The 22,502-nt window shown below is 32.2% G+C and overlaps 2 protein-coding genes and 1 non-coding gene across 9 annotated transcripts in view; all 3 read left to right on the forward strand.

The window, feature by feature from the left end:
• Window positions 1-1,155: 1,155 nt before the first annotated feature.
• LOC110100630 (WEB family protein At2g38370) lies at window positions 1,156-2,861 on the forward strand (the record flags this gene model as incomplete). The annotated part of the gene is given in 1 exon segment (XM_020828222.2): window positions 1,156-2,861. A coding segment is annotated over 1 exon segment (1,526 nt), but the record flags the coding sequence as incomplete, so codon positions are not given.
• Window positions 2,862-7,124: 4,263 nt separating this feature from the next.
• On the forward strand, window positions 7,125-7,206 carry TRNAS-UGA. Its single transcript has one exon. It is a non-coding gene; the product is annotated as a tRNA-Ser (tRNA).
• Window positions 7,207-11,777: 4,571 nt separating this feature from the next.
• The window catches only part of LOC110100628, a 31,487-nt gene continuing 20,762 nt past the window's right edge, over window positions 11,778-22,502 (forward strand). For 4 of the 7 annotated variants that reach the window (XR_002303574.2, XR_002303575.2, XM_020828217.2 and 1 more), the window contains exons 1-9: window positions 11,778-11,892; window positions 11,966-12,088; window positions 12,221-12,385; window positions 14,047-14,145; window positions 14,244-14,375; window positions 14,464-14,544; window positions 14,611-14,707; window positions 14,823-14,925; window positions 15,892-16,090. Coding sequence is in view for 4 of the 7 variants with exons in the window: in XM_020828217.2 (XP_020683876.1) it covers window positions 11,890-11,892; window positions 11,966-12,088; window positions 12,221-12,385; window positions 14,047-14,145; window positions 14,244-14,375; window positions 14,464-14,544; window positions 14,611-14,707; window positions 14,823-14,925; window positions 15,892-16,090 (1,002 nt within the window). In the remaining 3 variants the exon portion in view is untranslated. Of the gene's footprint in view, window positions 11,893-11,965; window positions 12,109-12,220; window positions 12,386-14,046; window positions 14,146-14,243; window positions 14,376-14,463; window positions 14,545-14,610; window positions 14,708-14,822; window positions 14,926-15,891; window positions 16,091-22,502 lie in introns of those variants that run through there. The other 3 variants (XR_002303576.2, XM_020828218.2, XM_020828220.2) reach the window with 2 other exon arrangements.

Consider the following 22,502-nt stretch of genomic DNA (forward strand, 5'->3'; position numbering starts at 1 on the left):
AATTAAAAAATATTAAAATTTATAAAGAAATAATTAATTAACATAAGTTATTAAGTTAATTATAATTTTAATAACTTAATTCCATTATTTAAAAATACATTAAAATAAAATAATTAATCAATTAAATTACAAATATATTATTTTTTCTGAAATTATTAAAATCCGCCGAAAAAAATCTGTCGAAAATCCGCCGAAACTTCGTCGGAAATATTGACCAAAAATATGTCGGAATTTTTTTACCGTGATCTGCCGGAAATCCGCCGAAAATTTTTCTTCAGAAATACGCCAAAATTTTTTCTTCAGAAACACGACATTAATGAGCGATTTTCTGTAGGGATAATCATGTTGGATAGTAAAAGGACACCCATAAACTTTTCCCAAAACTACCATCAACAAAGAAAAGAGATGCTTCAAATCTCTTATTACTAAATAAAAATAATTTAGGAGAGATATAACAAAGTAAGAGGATTAAACAAATATTAAAATTACCCACTTTCTTCAAAAATATACAGCCAAATCGTCAAGATGAATCTTCAAAATCTCGAAAGAAAACTTCTTATGATTTCCTTTTTTTTTTCTCTTTCTCTCTCCTCTTCTCCTCTTCTCCTCGCCTCATTTCCCTCTCAACTTCTTCACACAAAAATTTAAACTTGTCTTATTGTTCAATGCGATTCAATGTGTTAACTTAGATAGCCATCAAAGCAATCTAGAACCACCTAACTTATACAAAATCACCTAATCCGTTTCAAAACTTTCACACGAGGTTTGAAACATTCCTCACAATGTGACTCATGTATGGATAATCTAGTCAATACCCAGCAAATCATTCAACTTATTTTCAAATTTTCTTATAGAAAGTTTGATACATTCTTCATAATTTGATTCATGCATGATTGGGAGTCAATATCTAATAATATATATTTTGAATTTAATTGGATCTAACGGAACATTATTTTTATGATTGATGTCCTAAATTCTGGATACACTTGGTTTATTTCATATGCTCTACCAAGGTCTGTCAAATTACTTGTTCTTTTATAAATTATTGTTTTTGATGTTAATTTTATAAATTTCTTATGTTATGTTGATTGGAGGCAGTTTATTTGCCTCAGAAGCTTGATTTTGTTGATGATATTAAGCCGATGAAGATCAAGCAGCAGGCTATAAATCTAGAGATTGATTTTATTTTAAAAGAAAGGGAAAATATTGTTGTATTAAAAGAACTAGAAATGAAAAAACGGATTGCAAATGACCTGAAGCTACAGTTACCAAAAGAAACCTCAAAGTCCATCCAAGTTGCTGACAGAATAAATTCAGACTTCCTGAAACTGCGTCTCAATCCAGACGCTGAAAAGACGAGACCAAATTACCTCCAAAAGTGTGCAAGTTCAGTAGTCTTGACAACTAGTGTAAGGAAATCTCCAAGTTTAATTTTAATGGAACTACAGCAGGCGAAGATGAATTTGGCGAGGAGTACTTGTGGCATATCTGGCATTCGAGCTTCAGTTGAACAACTAAAGAGTATGATAGCCAAGGAGGAAGCCATGCTTGAGAAATCCCGTGAAAGGTTACGTTTAGATACTGCCAAGGTCTTAACCTTAGAAGAGAATTTAAAAAAAAGCACAGCAGAACTCAAACTCATACAAGATGCTCAAAGCAGGCATCACAAAACTTCAGAGGGTGTTTCGAAACGTATAACTGAACTTGGCTTAGAGAAAGAAGGCTTTAAAATGATTGCAGAAGTTGCCAAGGCTGACGCAGCCAGACTAATATCAGGCATAGATCATATGAAGACTTGTATAAAAGCCGCCGAAGCTGCACAAGTCGCTTTAGTTGCAGAGAAAGTTACTCTTTCATTTGAAGAATACACACAGCTGATTTGCAAAGGCCGACAGTCTGATGAGAAATCCAAGAAGACTATTGAGGCTGCTATGGCTCGAGTTAGAGAGGCAAGCCAATCAAACCATAGTCTTCATATGAAGATTGAGGAAGCAATTGCGGAAGCAGGGGCCAGCAGAAAAGCACTAAAAGAAGCGCAGAAGAGAGAAGAAGTTGCAAACAGAGAAAAGCTTGCAGCTGAAGAAGCCCTTGAAATATGGCTTTCTAAACAGAAGAACAATATGAATGCTATGGCAACAACAGCAGTTGAATCCAATAGGGAAATGCTGAAAGAGGAACTGGAGAGAGAAGAGTTGGAAAACAGCGGAAAGCTTTCAGGTGATGAAGATTTGCCGTGGTGGACTATTAAGCAGAAGCAAAAGACTCGTTCTGTCCAAAACTCTACCAAATTCAAAAACTCTAATGCAGTGCCGCACAGAACCGAAACTAGGATACTTGATGTGAATGGTATGAGTTTGGCCACTACTGGCAGGCCAAGGAGATTGTCCATTGGTCAAATACTTACAATCAAGCTGATGGACACTGAGGAATATGAAAAAGGAATCGGGGAGAGAGCAATTGAAAGGCCTAGGATATCATTGGGTCAGCTTCTCAGTCAAAGGCACGAGCTAATGTCTCCCACAAGGACTAACGTGAACAATGCTTGCACAAAATTTTCTAGAAAGAGGAAAATGTTTGGGTTCATTTGCCTCTCGCTTATTTTAGCTAAGCAAAACAAGAGGGGGAAGAATCGGCGACGGGCATGGAGTCTCCAGAGTAACTGCAGGGCACTAGTTATGTAGTTTTCTGGAGCTTGGGTGAGATGGGAGGAATTTCTTCCATCAACTACTCGGTCGCAGACCCGATCTCTTGTGAGTGTATCCGTTATTATTTCTTACATTATATCTTTTATTGCGAAAAATTTGTATAAAACTTCAGAATTGTAGACATTTTTGTCAAAAGGAACTAAATGCAAACAAGTTTAATGATTTATCTTATTTATAAAAGAAGGACAACTAAGTATGATCCTTAACCATATTTTTTTAGAAATGCAGAAATAGAAAAAAAAATTGCCAGTACTTTCAGGATTTATTATGAACTTAATGCTACGTTATGTTAGTATGTTCAACAAACTCTAGTAGAAATAGTATCAATGTAATAAGCCTTAGCAAACGTATTGTTATATTGGGGAACTTGGATGAGGATAGGGTTAATTTCCTTTAAAATTAGAAGAAACTGCTGTCCTGTTTGCATAATTTTAAACCTGTTGTCTTTTCATGATAACTTCTTCTTACGAGTTTAAGATTTTATTTGAGATGACTTTCTCAATGTTTCTTAAAGTAATTTTCTAATTAAAAAAAATTATAAAACTATTTTAAGAAGCAATAAGAAAGTTATGCCTAAGAATATGTTTGCAACAGTTTTCTCGTTGATTTGTTTTTAAAATTATAATTACTGTATCGTTTGACTACTATTTTTTGTTGATTTTTGTTATTTTCTAAAAAAGTTTGGTGAAAATTTGTTTTTTTATAAATTACAATTGTTAACGTGTGATAGCTTTAAGAAAATGATTTTTTTTTTTTGTAACAACTTTTAAAAAAAAGATATTTTTTTTTCATAATCATTTTTATAAAATATTGTTGCCGTCTCCTACATAACCTAAGTTTTATGCCAACAACAATTTTTTTATTTGTGAAAGCTGTATACATTGAATGGGGTCAGTATGTATGCATGTCTATCTTTAAATATTTTGCTTTAGATTTTGTTTATTTATTTACTTTTTCATACCTATATATTATTATTTATTTAAAACTAAAAATAAAAAAAATTAAATTTTGTCAGTAGGGTTATTCAAAGAAGTGCATTTTTTTCAACCCATTTTAAACTAATATGATATGTGAAACAATGATAGGTTAGCATCAAATTTTTTAATGATAGATTATCTGATATAATAGATGTGATATTTTGTAGAACTTTCTTTGTATAAAGAGCATTTCTCTTCGTTAAAAAAGCCAATATTCATTATACTTGTTAAATCAATGTATTTTTAGCATAATAAGGCTTCGTTTGGGACAATTTTTTTGTTGTTTCTCACTGCGTCATAAAGTAATTTTCAAATTAAAAAAAATTAGAATGTTATTTTAAGAATTAATAAAAAAGTTGTGCCTAAGAGTATGTTTGCAACAGTTTTCTTGTTGATTTGTTTTTAAAATTATTATTACTGTATCGTCTAACTACTATTTTTTGTTGATTTTTGTTTTTTTCTCAAAAAAGTTTGGTGAAAATTTGTTTTTTTATAATTACAGTTGTTAACGTGTGATAGCTTTAAGAAAATTCTTATTCAAATTATATATATTTGTTGAAACAACTTTTAAAAAAGATATTTTTTTTTCATAATAATTTAATAATCATTTTTATAAAATATTGTTGCCGTCTCCTACATAACCTAAGTTTTATGCCAACAACAATTTTTTTATTTGTGAAAGCTGTATTCCTCCTTGGTACATTGAATGGGGTCAGTATGTATGCATGTCTATCTTTAAATATTTTGCTTCAGATTTTGTTTATTTATTTACTTTTCCATACCTATCTATTATTAGTTATTTAAAACTAAAAAAATAAAAAAAAAAATAAAAAACTTAAATTTTGTCATAGGGTTATTCAAAGAAGTGCATTTTTTGCAACCCATTTTAAACTAATATGATATGTGAAACAATGATAGGTTAGCATCAATTTTTTTAATGACAGATTATCTGATATAATAGATGTGATATTTTGTAGAACTTGCTCTGTATAAAGAGCATTTCTCTTCGTTAAAAAAGCCAATATTCATTATACTTGTTAAATCAATGTATTTTTAGCATAACTAAGGCTTCGTTTGGGACAATTTTTTTGTTGCTTCTTAAATCATTTTTTTAATACAAAAATTTTAATCATTGAACTAGAAAGCTATTTTAAGAAGCATCAAGAAAGCCGTCCCAAATGAAGCCTAAGGCTTCATTTCGGACGGCAGCTTTTTAGTACAAAATTTTTTTTTATTTTACTAGAAAAATGTTTTAAGAAGCAGCAAAAAAGCTGCCCAAAAGCCTCAATGTGACATCTTAAATATAAAATGAATCCCCCAAATAAGATTAAATAGCAAATGGCTCATTAAAAGTTATCAAGCGAAGATGGAAATAGGGTTGGCTAAGTGAACTAAATGAATTGGAGTTTTCATCTTGAAGAAATGTTATGTAGAATTGGTTTTTTCTATTAAGTAGTTTAAATTTTGGACATATGTTTGCTTATAGCTTTCTAAGAATTTATTTTTTTTTATTGGAGAATTTTTATGGGTTGACATTTTATTTTATTGTCCAATTGATTTGGGTTATATTTAATTTGCTCCTTCTTTTTAGTTCATGATTATGGTGGTGTTTGATTCTTATTTGAAGTTGATTTATATTGGATAGTTATTGGTATTTGTTGTGTCCTGAAATATTCACAGTGATAGAGAAATATAAAGTTTAGCATATTAGCTTCGTACGATATCTAGCATATAAATAGATAAATCAGTAGGGGTGTAGCGCTCATAAGAGACACTAGAGTTTTTATGTGGAAACTTCTGAAAAAGGAGAAAAATCACGTGGCTTTACCCAATTTGAATAAATTCACTAGTGTTTTCAGATGATTGCAAATGAGGCTCTTCCTTGGGGGTAAAGCCTTGGCTTGATGTAACCAATATACATTATATAAAGGGCATTACATGGTAGGAGTTGGAAGAATTAGTATTGACATATTCATTTGGTGGGTAGGATCATAGTTGGCGAGCGATGCAGGTCGGAAGGATCGTAATTGGACGACGGTGGTTGGAAGGATAGTAGTCGGGCGATAGAGGTCAAAGAGATTGTAGCTAGAGATGGTGGTCGGAGAAACTCTCATCAGCGGGTGACTGAGCATAAATCAGAGAGGCCATAGTCAAGCGATGGTGGTCGGCAAGAATGTAATGATGAGCGGCGGATGTCGGAAAGGCCATAGTCGGACAGTGGTGGTCGGAAAGATCGTAGTTGGGCAACGGTGGTCAGAGAAACCATGGTCAGGCAATGATGGTCGTATAGATCGTAGTTGGCAGGCGACGGTATTTGGGAGAAGATCCAACATCAATAGCATCCAAGAAGAGTTCTAGCAATAGTCAAAGAATAGATGGACGTCTAGTGATGGTCGGTGGCTGCGAAGAGATCCAGGAGCAGCTAACGAACAGGCAGAAGTCCAATGGCGGTCGGTGGTCAGGAAGAGATCCGATGGTGGTCCATGGTAAGGGAGCTCCTCATGTGAAGAATGAGAGTCTATTTATAATTTTTTGGGAGTGAAATGACTAATAAATAGGAAGAAGATCAAAGACATGTTGGGAGTGTTCTATCAGACAGCTCATAGTGATCTCTTTGATCATGAAGTGTTTATCAAGCATTTAGATGCCCTAGAGATGTCAGAATTGAGTGATATTGGGCTCGTTGGACTCATCTCGTTGAGTTGCTTTGGATTCATCTCGTTGAGATGCTCGATTAAACTATAAGCATGACATATTCAGATTTCAATTGGTAATCTAATTAATGATCTGAATCTTCTGAATCTTCGAAATAGACTTTAGACTTTTGATTTGGACTCATTTTGGTTCGGATTGGGTCAAATTTGATGTTGTTGGTTTCATCTCCTTGAGATGTTCAATTTGACTATAAGATTGTTGAAATTGAAGATCAAATGATCTCGATTTTAATTTTTGAAATCTCAATCTAATATTTACATTGAGATTAGTTTCCAAACAAAGTGAATTTTTTTGTGGCATATCTGTGTTTAATTGCTTTCTTTATGCTTGAGTGTTGATTAGGCTCAGTGTGATGATAATGACCACATAAACATGTTATTTATTTATTTTCTCCGAATGATCGTAATAAGCTATAAAGTCAATAAGTTGCTAGTTATAAATATTGTAATCTTTCTAATCATAAAATTTGATTTAAATACTTCAAAATCTAAGCCTACTGCCACTCATTGATTATTTTGGCAAGCAATTTTCTGTCTTAGGTAACATTTAGTGGTAGTTTTTTTTTTCTTTTTTTACTGTTTTGTTCGTCATATGTCGCAATTGTATTTTTCTTTGAAGTGTTACTGTAAGAGTTTATTTGCTAGAATCTAATTCAATGGGCAGGGGTTAAGTTTACAGCAGAAAATATTTATTATATATTTATTGTCAAATTTATTTCTACAAACTCGTCGATATGTCCGAGTGGTTAAGGAGACAGACTTGAAATCTGTTGGGCTTCGCCCGCGCAGGTTCGAACCCTGCTGTCGACGTCTAAATTTTTATTTATGTCCTATTTATGCTAAGTAAGATATGTACAAATTAAATAATTTCCCTAGCATCTGTCATAATCAGGAAGGCTTTTTTAAAAGGAATTTATGGACAAATTTAATATTCTCTCTTTGTAGATATTGCTCGTCTTCCTTTGAGATGCTCCATATGTCTTCCTTTGAGATGCTCCATATGACATAATGGATTTGACACTTTCTTCAGCTTCAATTATAAATCCAAGCTTATCACTTTTAGCCATTATTTTTTTAGATGCAAAGCTTTATTATGATCTATATTAGGGGTGTCAATATGACATGATCCTAAAATTTAATCAGAATCAAACCTGAAAATTTCGGGTTAGGGTCAACCCGTTTGTCATATGGGTCGGGTTCAAATTCAACGAACCCATCTGTTTCAAAAATTGGGTCGGGTTGACTCGGAAACTAGAACTCAGCCCGAACTGACCCGATTCCCATCCTGCATTGAACAATAATCCCACCCCACGACTCTGACCAACACTCGCACTCGGCCCTACCTCCATCATGCTCGTGCTCGCCTTCCTTACTCGCGCTTGCATCCGTGTCAGCCGTGTTGGGTCGGGTTGAATTGGGTTTTTGGCAAGTCAGGTCCAGGTTGAGATTTATGACTTGCTTGCAAAAACGGGTTGGATTCAGGTTGTGTCAAACAATAGCGAGTCATATTGGATTCTACCCAAACCTGACCAACAACCCTTTTTTTTTTTTTTTTTTTACACACCTAGTCTATATGCTGCCTTTTCTTCTCTACCATAACGAATCTATTAAATCGAAGTAGGCATCCTTCTTTTTTATGTTTGTTTCCTTCTTAGCTTGATCACACTACATTTTCTTGAAAAGAGTCTAGACCTAAATAGTTATGTTCAAAAAGTATGTATAACTTATTTATAATCCTATTACATATATAGTGTAAATTAATCATCTTTACATTTTAAAAAGAAATCACTCTCTTTTCATAGGCAAATTATTGCATCCGGTCACCTGACAGAGAGATCCGTTCAGAGCTATCTCTGCATACCTGCGCTTTACTGTAGACAGAGAAATCACTCTCTTTACTAAATAATCCTCTGCATACTTTCATCTTTTATTATTGAAAAAACTTAGGCTTCGTTTGGGACGGCTTTTTTATTGCTTTCTAAAACGAAGTTTTAGTACAAAAATAAAAAATTTTGTACTAAAACTCCGTTTGAGAAAGCAGTAAAAAAGCCGTCCCAAACGAAGCCTTAATCTTGCATGAGAGAATTCATTTGTTAGTGATTCTCTTCCTATTAAAATGATATCGAAGAGCTCATGTTCGTAAACTTTGACTCGGATCTCCCTTTATGCTTGTTTTCATTGATAAGTGTTATGATATTAATCAACAATTTTTGTCCTTAGGTTGCTCGATAAAAAATTTTGCTTTAATACCCTCTCTTATGTCTTGCTCTCTGTCGTCTAAAAATTTATAATAATAATGTTGTTCTATCTTTCATTGATGGTAAAATTCTTTTATTATTATTATTATTTTACATATTGATGATACTCCATAATGTGATGGAAAGACTTTGTTATTTTTACATTATTTTTTTCAACACATGTTTTCATTAAAAGATGAATAAGGCCTTAGAAAAAGTTCATACATGTATGATTGTACATCTTATTTGGTTATGTTTTAATGTGCTTTTCTCTTGTCATTGTAAAGTTTCAGAGTTATTTATATCGCATTCACAATGACATCCACATCTTGCTTGGTGAAATTATTCACAATAGGTTATTTTATTAAGGTATGGTTGATGGATTGTTACTTGATAATTCTTAATCTTCATTGATGTTTTAATTTGGTTAAAGTTTATGAAAAAATAAATAACTAGCTTACTTTTATGTATAAACATCATATAGCTTTTGGATAATCTTGTTGAACAATGTAAATTGATTCAGCCAAGTCACGTCCATATCTAAATGAGAATTTCAGGTGTGTATCATAAATTTTCTTTTTGGTTTTTTTAACTAGAATTTTTTTTTTTTTAATATTGAAAAGTACTAATAAGGGTTATTCCTGTCACCCCTAAACATATTATTTTATGAGATTCTTAGTTATGTTTAGGGGTGCAAAAGTGTCAAGTCGAGCTCAACTAATGCTTAACTTGAGCTCGGCTCATTGGCCTGATCACGTGCTCGACCTCGAGCTTAGCTTGACATCTTTTTAGTTTACAAAATAATTTTAAAAAGTTTTGTACGCTATGATATTCTTTAATCTCATAAGTATTTTCACACTTCTATTAATGTTACAAACATGTTTAACATTTTTTATTTGAAGACTTCAAATTTTAGCATGTTATAATAATGTCTTCCTAGTAATGCATAAACATCACAAAATATTTTATTGTTGCTTTTTTAGCTTCATAATTGCAATAAATGACGAAGAAAGTAGATAGTGCTAGTAAATGATCTTCTTAATTATAAGCTAATTATCTTTTAAATATTATCTAAAAAATTTTAACAAATGTCTAGCAAATTAAAACTATTTTTTTGTAGAGATCTACATTAAGATAGTTTACTTTGAATATTTTTTATTTCATCTTTATTGCCAATTGAAAAAAAAAAAACAATGTTGATTAATGATGTAATCCTACTATAATTAAAGATAATAATTGGCCACTCAAAAAATTATTTACATCAATTGATGCTTTACTTCCTATTTATTTATATATTTTGAATTACTTCTTTGATTATATTTTTAATGATCATATGATTAATTTGCCCATCATTAGGAATTTGATCATTTTTAATAAATTAATGAGATTTGAAAATTTCTTTTGTTTATTAAATTTGCTGATTTTACCTAATTATGTTAATTGTATATATATTTATGTTTTTTTTTCTTAATTAAAAATGATTATTTGATTAATATTTTTTAGTTATGTCATTTCTATTTTAATAAATTTAATTGATTTTTATATTGTATATATTTCATTAAGTTTATTACTGTCTTACTTATGATTAATATTATTATACTTAACAAATTACTTCATATTTTAATATATTTATTTATTTTTGTATGTAATACATAATCGTTTTAATTAAATTTAACGATTTATTAAATATATTAAAAATCCTAGAAAATACTATATATGGCATTCCATGCACTTGCCAAAATAGTCAATACCAAAATTAATCTGATCTGTTCAGACTAAAATTGCTAACGAGTAGAGTTGGACTCGATTTACAACTAAGTTGAGCTTGGCTCACCCATTTATGAAAGGCTCAAACTTGAGCTTAAGCTCGAGTGAAGCTCATATATTTAACTCAAGGTTGGCTAGTTGGATCTATAGAAGGCTCGAGCTCAACTAGTTAGCTTAAGTTTTGTGCCACAAAATTTTAAAATCCTTAACAACAAAGAAGAGAAGAAGCTGTAATAGGAGCGAGCTAGAGTACGTATGGACGGTGGCGAGGAAGTTATAATGTAAGATCATTGGAGAAGGCATTGATGGTAGTAAGAAATTCATGATAGGAGCTCATTACTGTAGAAGATATTAATGGGATCGAGAAGTCACAATAGGAGCTCGCTTAATAAGGCATAAACATGATACTAAAATGATCTTGGGAACTCATAGGAGAAGGCATCAACGAGACTGACAACATATAAAGAAGAGGAGTTCGTGATACTCCATATTTAGGTAAAATACAATCTATGAGTGCATTTATTAAATTTGAGATTTAGTGTAAAATAATTGATAATTATGATTTAATTGAGTCAGTTGACTGCAATACAATAGATGATATGTGAGATCTCACTTATAGATAATCAATTAATTATATAAATATAATCTCTAATGCATTTCATTGTAGGCTTTATAAGTAACCATAAGTTTATTTTGTTAAGTATTTCACTTGGTTGCTTTAGATGTTAGGATTATTTGATAAATGTCATGAAATTTTCTCTACTAAAGCTCCATGAAGCCATTTGAAATTTCTACCAATATTTATATTAGTATATATGGCTTGATGTGATCAGTTTGACTATATAACCGGTGAACCGACCGAATTTAAAAAAACCAATCCAGTTCAAAGGATGTTGATTTGACATTGTTGATCGCAAATCTTACAGTGGAAACGAAACCTCTTGAACCGTATAGCCCTACCCTAAGCTCATATTCGCTATTTAACCATTTTGTTTGTTTTTTCATCCCTTCGCTTCTTCCTTCCGGTCACTAGAAGAGCCCTTGTCTATGTTTGATCCCGCTTTCTCCTGTAGGCTTTTGCTACGTCGTCGATTGCCCTTTATTTTTTCTTTAAGAGCTCTTGACAGTTTGCCTTCCACCGTCTCTTGCGAGATTTATTGATTTTTATGTTATTTTTATGGCGGTTTAATCATAATATAAATAAAAAAAAGAGTTTTAAATTTATTTTAATCAAAATGGAGTGAATTTAATTTACTTTAAAAATAAATTAAAATAATTTACACAATATTTATTTTTTACTTTAGATTTCTTTTCCTAAACAATTAAATTTTCAAAATCCCTACTTTTAAAATCTTTTACACTATTTTCAGTATTTTGTATTGCAACCGAATGCATTTCCCATGGGAAACATGAAAATGACGAACCGCTGACTCTATCCGTGCGTCCTCTTCAAGCAAGCGTCGTGCTGCGGATAGTAGCGCCGAGGCCGATGGTATCTTCTGATGAAAATGCCCCTCCTCCCTCCGCTTCTTCTCGCTGATACCACTCACCCTCCTCTCTCGTAGCTTCCGCCGGCGAGGAAAACGATGGCGTCACGATGTCGCTTGGAGTCGATCGTCTCCACGATTGTTTCTGTCCATCCCCACGAGATTCCTGCTTTGATTCACTCCTCTTCCTGCTTCTTCTTCGTTAGTTCCTCTTTTTTTTGGTTTGTTTGTTTTTTTTTTTTTGTTTTTCAAAGGTTTATATTTCTAGGTTGTTTGTTCTCCCCAATTTGCCTTTTTTAATTGTGATTTTCTGTGTGCTGGGTTTATATGCAGCTCCTGAGCGCCTATTTTGTGATTCTTCCACTGCGGGACGAGGGAGCTATATCTTTGGGCCTAGACCACCTCCCAGGACTCTTCATGGGGTCTCTGATTCTGACGCTCGTTGCCGCCCCTGTCGCAACGCTAATATTCTCGCTACCGCATATCTCCAAAGCCAAGGTAAGGTACCGCTGGATTCTCTGGGGTGTGATAATCATGGCAATGAATGCTGATCAATATGTATTTTTGCATGAGAAAAGAAGAATTTTTGGTGTCTTGATGCATGGCATGTGCTAAATTGCGGAAATATTTAAACTTGGAACACAATTTTTGTGGAATCCACAGCATTGCTCTGAAATTTGGAAGATGAAGTGCTTTTCAATGTATTACTTTGTTTTACTATTGTTGGTGAGGCCTGAAGTTTGCCATGGCTTGGTGCTTGTCAATCTATATTGTTAGCAAATAATTTGATATTTAGGTATGATATATGTTTAATTATATTGGATTTGTTATAATAAGAATATGGATACAAATAAAAAATAGCATTTAGAATTGAGGCAGAGTGGTTAAAATGGGAGTGCCTCATGAGTATTATGCGATAAGATGATATTATGGAACTTAAAAAATAATTTTATTTAAACTACAATTAGGCCATCTATTGTGCATAGATCTGAGTGTTGGGCTCTAAAGAAGCGTTGATAACAAAGTTGAGAGTGACAAAAATGATAATACTAAGATGGATGTTGTGGGTGAAAATGATAAATATTGGAATGATTATTTAGAGGGATGGTTAAAGATGCATTTATTAAAGCTTAGATAATTAAAAATATACTTAGTTTGTTTGGTTATGCATTATGAAGGGAAAATGCATAGATGAATAAATTAAATTATGGTCGGCTAGAAAGGAAAAAGGGTAGACCTAAGATAATGACTATAAACTGTTAAAAATGTTTACGAAGAATTGATTTAATGTCTCTTGCAACACGTAGTATGAACGAATGATGAAGATTAATAAAATTAACAACAATTTGTTTGGATAAAGATAGTGTTGATGGTTATTTGAGATTTAGAAAAAAAAAAAAGAAGTTTTTGAATTCAAAAGTGAACACATTATAAGGGGATATATTTATTGCATAAAGCAGGTCTAATTTTCATGTAAATCTTTGCAAACATGGGATGCATACATGTTGTGTTAGGACAAGAAATAATAGCACGTGTTTGAAACAAGTGGAACATGTTTAACTTGGCTCGACTAAGTATTGACACATTTTTAGCATGAATGGTGAATAATACATATAATTTGAATATTTTTCCTCTGCAAATAAAGTATTTCATTCATGTTTTTTGAAGTTGCATTTTGTTCATTGATGGTGCACATGACTTAAAAGAAGTTCATGAAGTGAAATTGATATATGGACTTGGGGTATAGGAAATATGAATTTAAGTTTTAAATGCAAATATGAGAAAGAAGGATGTACTAGCACTCTTATTCTCCTTAAATTTAGAAGTAGGATCTGTATTATCAAAAAAACAGCTCAATTTGTTCCTTATTGCCTTATCTTTTATCTATTTTAGATGTCATGAGAAAATTTTCTTAGTTCACCTAGTTCGCAGGTAAAGGAGTAAAAATGCTTAAAATGCAATGGACATGCTATCAAAAATGTCATTTCATATTTATTCAAGTGTTTCATTTTGAAATAATGTTTTTTTTGTACTTCTTTGTGCATTTCATCATCAAATAATAATCTTTAGTTGCAGCGAAAGGAATTGTTCTTGTTGTTATTGCAAAATTTGTTTTCCATAATACCTATCCCTAATAATATTTCTTTGTTGGACTTCAGGCATTGGTCTATATACACAGATTTTTCAGTTTATCCCTTATTTTTTTCCTTTACCTGTGGTATGCATCTTCTGATGGACCAACAGTATCAACATCCAAGGTAAATTTATTGAAGCAGATGCCTTAAATACACCACTCAGAAACTTTGTAATGGTGATTGAGGTTTAATTGAACATTCTAATATGATTTTACATATAGTCTTTAGTTTCTCATTCTTCATCACCTGAGGATATAGGCAGTTCTGGAACCCCAGAGGGTCATACAATTCATGATGGGTGGGGTAATCATGGTTGGTTTTATATAAGTGTCCGTATTGGATTATTCCTTTGGGTATGATTGCTATAGAATTCATTTCAACATTTGATATTGCCCATAATTATACAAACTTACAATGAAGGGCTTTTGGTGTTTCCTTAAGGTTTCCTTGCTTAATCTTATTACAATATCATCAACATGGGCACGGGTGATTGATATCATGGACAATGAGGTAGACTTGCAGGTTGTTTTTTTTTGTTAAAGATGCAAATTTTCATTTTCATGGGACTTAATTCCTTTTCTCATTCAGTCAGGTTCAAGATTGTTTGGCTTTGTTGGTGCTGGTGCTACACTTGGACAGTTATGTGGTTCATTATTTGCTGCAAGCATGGCTTGGCTAGGACCATGTGCGTACCATCTTACAAATAAAACGAGCTTATGTTGTAATTACACTTATAAAATTGATTTTCATCTTTTTTTCTTCTTGTATTATGTTGATGTCATAAGTTTCTCTTCATTCAGTTTTGCTCCTAGTTTCTGCTCTATTGATGGAGCTCGCGGCACAATCATCTAAAGGGATCATTCTTGATCGAAACCGTGTTCCAGGAGAATTATCTTGTACAAGGTATGGAACATTATGGTCTGCTACGCACTACATTGATTTGTCGTGGGATAAGTTAGTTTTTTGTAGGTTATTATACCATTATTAATGTTATTTTTATTTTTATTGTGATTGTTGTTGTTGCTTTTTTTGTTATTATTGTTATTATTATTAGTAGTATTATAAGAAGTACTTATCTAGTTGGGATCAATTAATTTGGTAATGTATTATAATTTCATTTAAAATTCTTATGTTGCCAATTAAGAAACCAAAAGTTATGAGGTTGTTCTTAACTACAGTTGAACAGTGCTCTTGCATATGAAAATTAGTAGTATTAGAAGTACTTATCTAGTTGGGATCAATTAATTTGGTAATGTATTATAATTTCATTTAAAATTCTTATGTTTCCAATTAAGAAACCAAAAGTTATGAGGTTGTTCTTAACTACAGTTGAACAGTGCTCTTGCATATGAAAAATAATGCCTGCAAGTAATTTTCAATAAATGCTAGTGATAATCAACAAAGTAACTTTCTAAATTCTTATTTTTATAAATTGTTAATTTTATTTAGAAAATAATTTGCATTCAGTCACATCATTATTTGGGTCTGTAATTTCAAGTGATTATGATTATTGTTTTCATGTTTTTGAGGTGTACGGTGTGTTCTATGTTCTAGTTGTTTTTCCTCTTTGAGTTCATTTGTGTGGGGCTGTGCACATGCATGTATGTGTGCGTGTGGTGTGAATGTGGGTGCATTTGTGCATGCGTACACTTTTATGTGTGGTTGCACCTGAATGCGGGGGCTTGTGTGCTTGTGTGCATGTGTAGACTCTTATATGTTTACACATCTTATATGTGGTTGCACGTATGTGCTTGCATTTATGCATGCCTATATTTGATAAATCCCAAAAGTTATCTGGTTACTTTTTAAGTTCTTTTTCAACCTTCCTTTGTGTAACTTATTCTTTCTTTATTTCTCACTTTCTTGCAGGGAAGATAAGCATTTTGAAGCTGATGATGAAAAATCTACTCTTATACAATCTTCTCCCAAATCACCTGCTTTCATAGCAAAATATCAATTTTTTGTTGTGCTAGAAGGGCTATGGATGATAGTTTCATCAACTTATCTCATATGCGTGTCTTTATTTCTTTGGCTGAGTGCAGTTGTTTCCTCATTCTTCTATTTTCAGGTATTTAATGGTACCTTTGTACGATTTAATTATTACCAGCATTACTTAATCTTTATATATGTTTACGTGAGCTGTAGTTTTGAAGATATTGGTTGTCATACTTGCGCTCTATGTACGATGACAACAACTTAGTCTATTATGAAATTTAGGTTATGTTTTGAACATGAAGCACAGCTTGAACGTCCTGTGATTAAAATAACTTAGTCCATATGACACTTTTAATTTTATCTTCCTTTTAAACTACTTTGGTGTTTTTCACAAGAATTCGTTGATATTTTATAATGTTGCTGACCTTTAAGTTGGTAAAATTTTATACTGTTGGAAATAATTATAGCTTTACATATGGTTAAGGGAGGATTGCATGCATGGTCATATTATATCTTTCATCGGTTAGGTTATCATCCCTTCTTTAAGTCTATCTTTCTCCCATAGGGCTAAGAGTTTAGCTTGAAGATCTAGCAAATTTTGGCTTGAATCAAGCTGAAAGAGGTCATCCAATAGCCACATTTCAGGCTCCATCTGATGTTTGTGAGCCTGACTTGGATCCAACTAATTCAAGAGTCAAGACAAGCTTGAGGTATAAAATATATTATATATAATTGATTTATAGATGTAATACATACCCATATTTACTGTGATGAATGTATATTTGTATATAAAATGAACTATGAATATACCTTGACTTTGAGCCTGTTCGGAATTGAAGTGGCCCGAAATTTTTTTTAAGCTTTATTTAATTTAATTTGCGATATAGATGTATCCAATTAACTCAGGATGAGTTTGAGGTATAAAAAAATATTTTATATAATTAGATTTATAGATGATGCAGATATGCATATTTACTTTAATGGATTATTTTACATAGTGGTATTAAAATAAATTATGAATATTAAAAAAAACTTTGATCTTGAATTTGTTAGAAATTGAAGTGGTTTGTATTTTTTTTTAAAATAGGTTTGAGTTGAGAAAGTTTGAAATTAAATTGGTTTGAGTCTAGCCAACATTGGCTCATTTGCGCTCCTATTATGCTGCAAAACATCAGTTGTTGATACCACATTTTTATTGGAATTTTTTTTTCCATTACCATGACAATCATTTTTTGCTCATTTTACATTCTTCCCTATTCTGTCATCAACCTTATGCAATATTCACACTTGGATTTGTTCCTTTTCTTCTTCTTGTACCATCTTGTTTATTATTATTTTTTTTTTCATTCTCCTTTTCTAAGAAGATTCTGCTCAGACGGTACTAATTACCTCGTTATTTGTTCTTTGACAGGTATGTTGCATCCAATTTGTTTGCAGTCTACGTTCAACCTTTTTTAAAATCCTCTTGCTGTAAGTTTGTGAATGGAGCTCTAACATTCTAGTCAGCCTTAGAATTTTATCATTAGAAAATATTGTTGATCTCAAAACAAATTGCTTCAAGCTCTATTGTTTACAAGCTTTAGGATAGAGAAATATTTTACAATGGCAAGAAATCATATATGATTTACATGGAGAGTGTGAGAACACAACTTTCCATAGTTTCAGCAGGATCAAAAGCTGACTTTCTTCAGGGTTTTATAGTATCAGGCCTATGTCTGGTAAATATACTCAATAAGTGTTGCGCTTCACTTCACCAAGCATCTTCTAATTCATTGATCATTTCTTATATCTTTTTTTTTTTTTCCTTATAGAGATATATTTTTCGTTTGACATGTATGGTTTCAAATAATCTCCAAAGCTCGCTTGCTTTAGAATTTGTTATTCATAAGCAATTGCCATGTGCCAGGGATTGCTCAGGTGCATCTCCAATAAGCCTTAATTCCCTAAAGAACATGAAAGGTTATGAAGCGTTGGCGTGGAGCGGACTAACTTATAGTTCCATTAATCTTGATAAAATAAATGATGTTATAGCTCCAAGCAACACCATAACTGAAAAATAGAAAAAGAGAAAAGAAACAAGAATCATAGCAAGAGAGGGAAAATAACATCAATATTCAAACAAAGTTGTCTTAGCTACACGACCTTAATCACATCAAACTTAAGAGGATCTATATGACCTCAAATTCATAGCTGCACATCGCAGAACCCTCGTGTGATGCCCTATGATCTAATAGAAGAAACCCGATCTTACGATTTAATTCAACCACAAGCATAATCAACGAGGGCTACTTTGGAATTCAAATAATAAAAGCAATTTAATAACATTTTATTTCATTTTGTCAAAATGCATATGCAATAATCCAGTTCACATTTGTTCTATATATCAAAATAATTAAAACTGGTTTACAAAATGATACCTTGGCTATCTTGATTCAGAGGATCTTGAGTTTACCTCCTTTCCTACTTCGCTCGACCCTTTCCTTTTCCTGAAATGTCAAAAAACTCATAAAGTGAGCTCAACCAGCTTAGTAGCTTCTTTGCTTTCTCCATCACAAAATCAACATCCGATTAAAATATTAAATGAAAATTTAATAAAATACTAAATAATTAGCAAAGAATAAATAAAGCGCTAGTAAGACATGTATGGTTTCTTAGGCTTAACACTCTCCAGAGTATAATAGTTTATTTTCTCAGAACTTTCAGAGGTGGAATACTTGCTATCAGAGTTTCACTTGCACTTAACTTTCTTATTTCATCAGAATTCTTACAGAGATTTAGAACTTATCAGGACCATAACAAATTATTATTTGTACTTAATTTATCAAAATATTCCAATGCATGAATATATTGCATTTGTCATGATGGCTGCTTATAACTCCACTTCTACTTATATCTTCCTTTAACCTCCCACACCCGCCCAGACAAGGAACTGGAAGGAGGGGCTCATGGTTCAACCGGTCGAACTGGGGTCGAACTAGATGATATAATAAATAATAATAATAATAATATTAAAATTAATAAAATTAGCTTTGCCTCCGTAACCATTTAACATACTACAACTCTTATGGATTTCATTGAAATTTATTACCTTCATTGTAAATTCTATTTGCATATCAAACTAATCAAAGCACCTAAATGTTTTCAAAATAATTCCTTTGCATTTCTTATAATTTGCTTGAATTTAAGAAACAATTTTGTATCAAATATTTTGAAATGATTGACCATCATTATTTTGACATTTATTAAACATATGTGACAACTCAAAATAGACTAGTATTGCAACACAATAAAATTGTATTGACCTCCAAATCAACCTATAAGATTGATTTGCTTGAATAATAGTATAGTTTCATATTAGGTGGACATCAATTAAGTCTATAAAACATAAACAAATAACACAACACAAATGTGACATCAATTAAGTCTATAAAACATAAATAAATATTTCACAAATAACTTTAGCAGGATTTATAACTAACCTAATAAATGAAGAGTAACTATAACAGCAACAACACCACCGAATGTCACACTTTGAAGCTCCAGGTTCCCACACGAGGTGGTCTGGCTATCCCGCGGCTCCTATTTCCCTCACAGGATGACCAAATGAAATTGCATTGGAGGAGAATAAATATCTATTGTTGAGCCTTTTATTGTACGTTGTACCTTGAGCAATGCATCTCATTTTCAGTTATCTTTCTATAGCATGTAAAACTGTTAACAATGAAATGAACAAAATAAATTGAATATTAATTAAATGGTATGTAGTACAAGTAACATATAGTGAATCTTATAATCAAACTGAATTTATACTATAAACTTTTTTTAAAAGAATATCGCACTAAGACTTATAGCAAAGTAAATCATGATGAGCATCATGGACTGGTTCAACACAATCACTTCTGAAAAGGAATCAAAATAACAGACAATTGAATTGCACTAAAAAAATTAGAAACACATATTCATGAAATAAAGACAAAACAAACAGTAGTTCTCAATTAACTGTTCTTAGCAATTCAAACTTCAAACTTCAAACATAAATAAAATAAAAAAAATCTAAGTAAATCTAAAAGTTGTCTCCTAGATTTGTATTATCAAATGTTGAGCTCCCAAATCATCCTCCGTCAAAATCATCCGCACCAATTGCTTCGACTTTATGCCTTCAAATTATGTCATTGTCACCTCCCATATTTTCTAAGATATCGTTATCTATAAAGTAAAGTTATAAAATTTTATATCTTTGTGATACTTTTATTCAAAAAATATAATAATTTAATGGATAACATACTTTGAGCTTCTCTAGTATAACTAATATTCATTTCTTCAGTAGTTGGAGTAATATCCTCTGTGTAAATTGCGGTTTTTAAATCCTCCAAAGTAAGCTCTGGAACAGGTTCAACAACAACAAACCTTTATTCCACGACGTGGGGTCAGCTACATGAATCTTTTTTCTCCATTGTATCATATTAAGAGTCAAATTCTCATTTAAATCTAATAAAGAAAGGTCATTTTTAATATTTTCTAACCAAGCCTTTTTAGGTCTACCTTTACCTTTCTTAAAATAAGGCAAATATAATACATTTACTTTCCTAACCGGGTCATTGGAAGGTTGCTGTTTTATGTGACAAAACCATCTAAGATGACTCTCTCTAATCTTATCTTCCACTGGAGCTACTATAAGAGTAAAGCCTATCATCCACCTGAGCATCTTCATCTCTGCAACACTTAACTTAATATTATGCTTCTCTTTTAATGGCCAACATTCTGCACCATAAAGCATTGTAGGTCTCACAATCATCTTATAGAATTTTTTCTTAAGTTTGAGAGGGACTTTTCTATCACACAACAAGCCCGATGCATTCCTCCACTTCAACCATCCAACGTGAATTCTACTAATAATATCCCCATCTATTTCACCATCACTCTGAACAATAGACCCAATATATCTAAAACCTATGCTCTTATTAATGACTTGATCGTTCAAAGTCACAATCCCCCCACTAGAACTATTATTACTAAAATTACACTCAATATTTTCAGTTTTAAATCTACTCAAATGAAAGCCTTTAGACTATAATGTTAACCTCAATAATTTAAGTTTACGTTCAACTCCCTCTCTAGTCTTATCAACAAGAAGAATATCATCAGCAAAAAGCATATACCAAGATATAACCTGTTGCAAATGTCTAGTGAGAACATTCATGACTAAAGCAAAAAGATATGGGCTTAAGACTGATCCTTGATATAATCCAACTGAAATAGAAAAATATTTGGTCAAACTACCTTGTGTTTGACCACAAATAATAACTCCTTTATACATATCTTTAATGACTTGAATATAAACATTATTAGCCCCTTTCATATGTAGAACTCTCCATAACACTTCTCTTGGAACTTTATCATATGCTTTTTCTACAACAACAATAACATCAAGGCTTTATCCCACTATGTGGGGTCGGCTACATGAATCTTTTTTCTTCATTGTGCACTGTTAAAAGTTAAATTCTCATTTAAACCTAATAAAGAAGGTCATTTCTAATATTTTCTAACCAAGTATTTTTAGGTCTACCTCTACCCTTCTTACCATAAGTCAAATCGAATACATCTACTTTCCTAACCGGATCATTGAAATACCACCGTTTTATGTGGCCAAACCATCTAAGACGACTCTCTCTATTTTTTTCTTCCACTGGAGCTACTCCAACATTTTCACGTATATGCTTATTTCTTATCCTGTCTTTAAGAGTAAAGTCACTCATCCACCTGAGCATCCTCATCTCTGCAACACTTAACTTAATATTATGCTTCTCTTTTAATGGCCAACATTCTGCACCATAAAGCATTGCAGGTCTAACCACCATCATATATAATTAAGTTTGAGGGGGACTTTTCTATGACACAACAGGCCTGATGCATTCCTCCACTTCAACCATCCAACTTGGATTCTACTAATAATATTCCCATCTATTTCACCATCACTATGAACAATATACCCAAGATATCAAAAATATGTACTATTCTTGATATCTTGATCACCCAAAGTCATAATCCCTCCACTAGAACTATTATTACTAAAATTATATTCTATATATTCAGTTTTAAATCTACTTAAACGAAAGTCTTTAGACTCTAAGGTTGACCTTCATTATTCAAGTTTACCTTCAACTCCCTCTCTAGTTTTATCAACAAGAATAATATCATCAGCAAAAAGCATATACCAGGGTAAAACCTCTTGCAAAATGTCTAGTGAGAACATCGTTGACTAAAACAAAAAGATATGGGCTTAAGACTGATCCTTGATGTAATCCAACTGAAATAGGAAAATACTTGGTCTAGCCACCTTTTGTCTGGACATAAGTAACAGCGTCTGCATACCTATCCAAATAAAACCCACGGGTCGCTTAACTTATAGGGTTAGGGCTAGGTTGTAAGACCTACCTTAAGGCCACTTCTAAATACAAAAGCCGTAAGACCTACCAAAAGCCGTGCATCTTTTAAGGGAAGTTGTAAGGCCCGTCGTTTGGAAAACTTCTACAAGAAGTGATAAA

Source organism: Dendrobium catenatum, unplaced genomic scaffold (assembly GCF_001605985.2).
Source record: "Dendrobium catenatum unplaced genomic scaffold, ASM160598v2 fragScaff_scaffold_1056, whole genome shotgun sequence".
NCBI lineage: Eukaryota > Viridiplantae > Streptophyta > Magnoliopsida > Asparagales > Orchidaceae > Dendrobium > Dendrobium catenatum.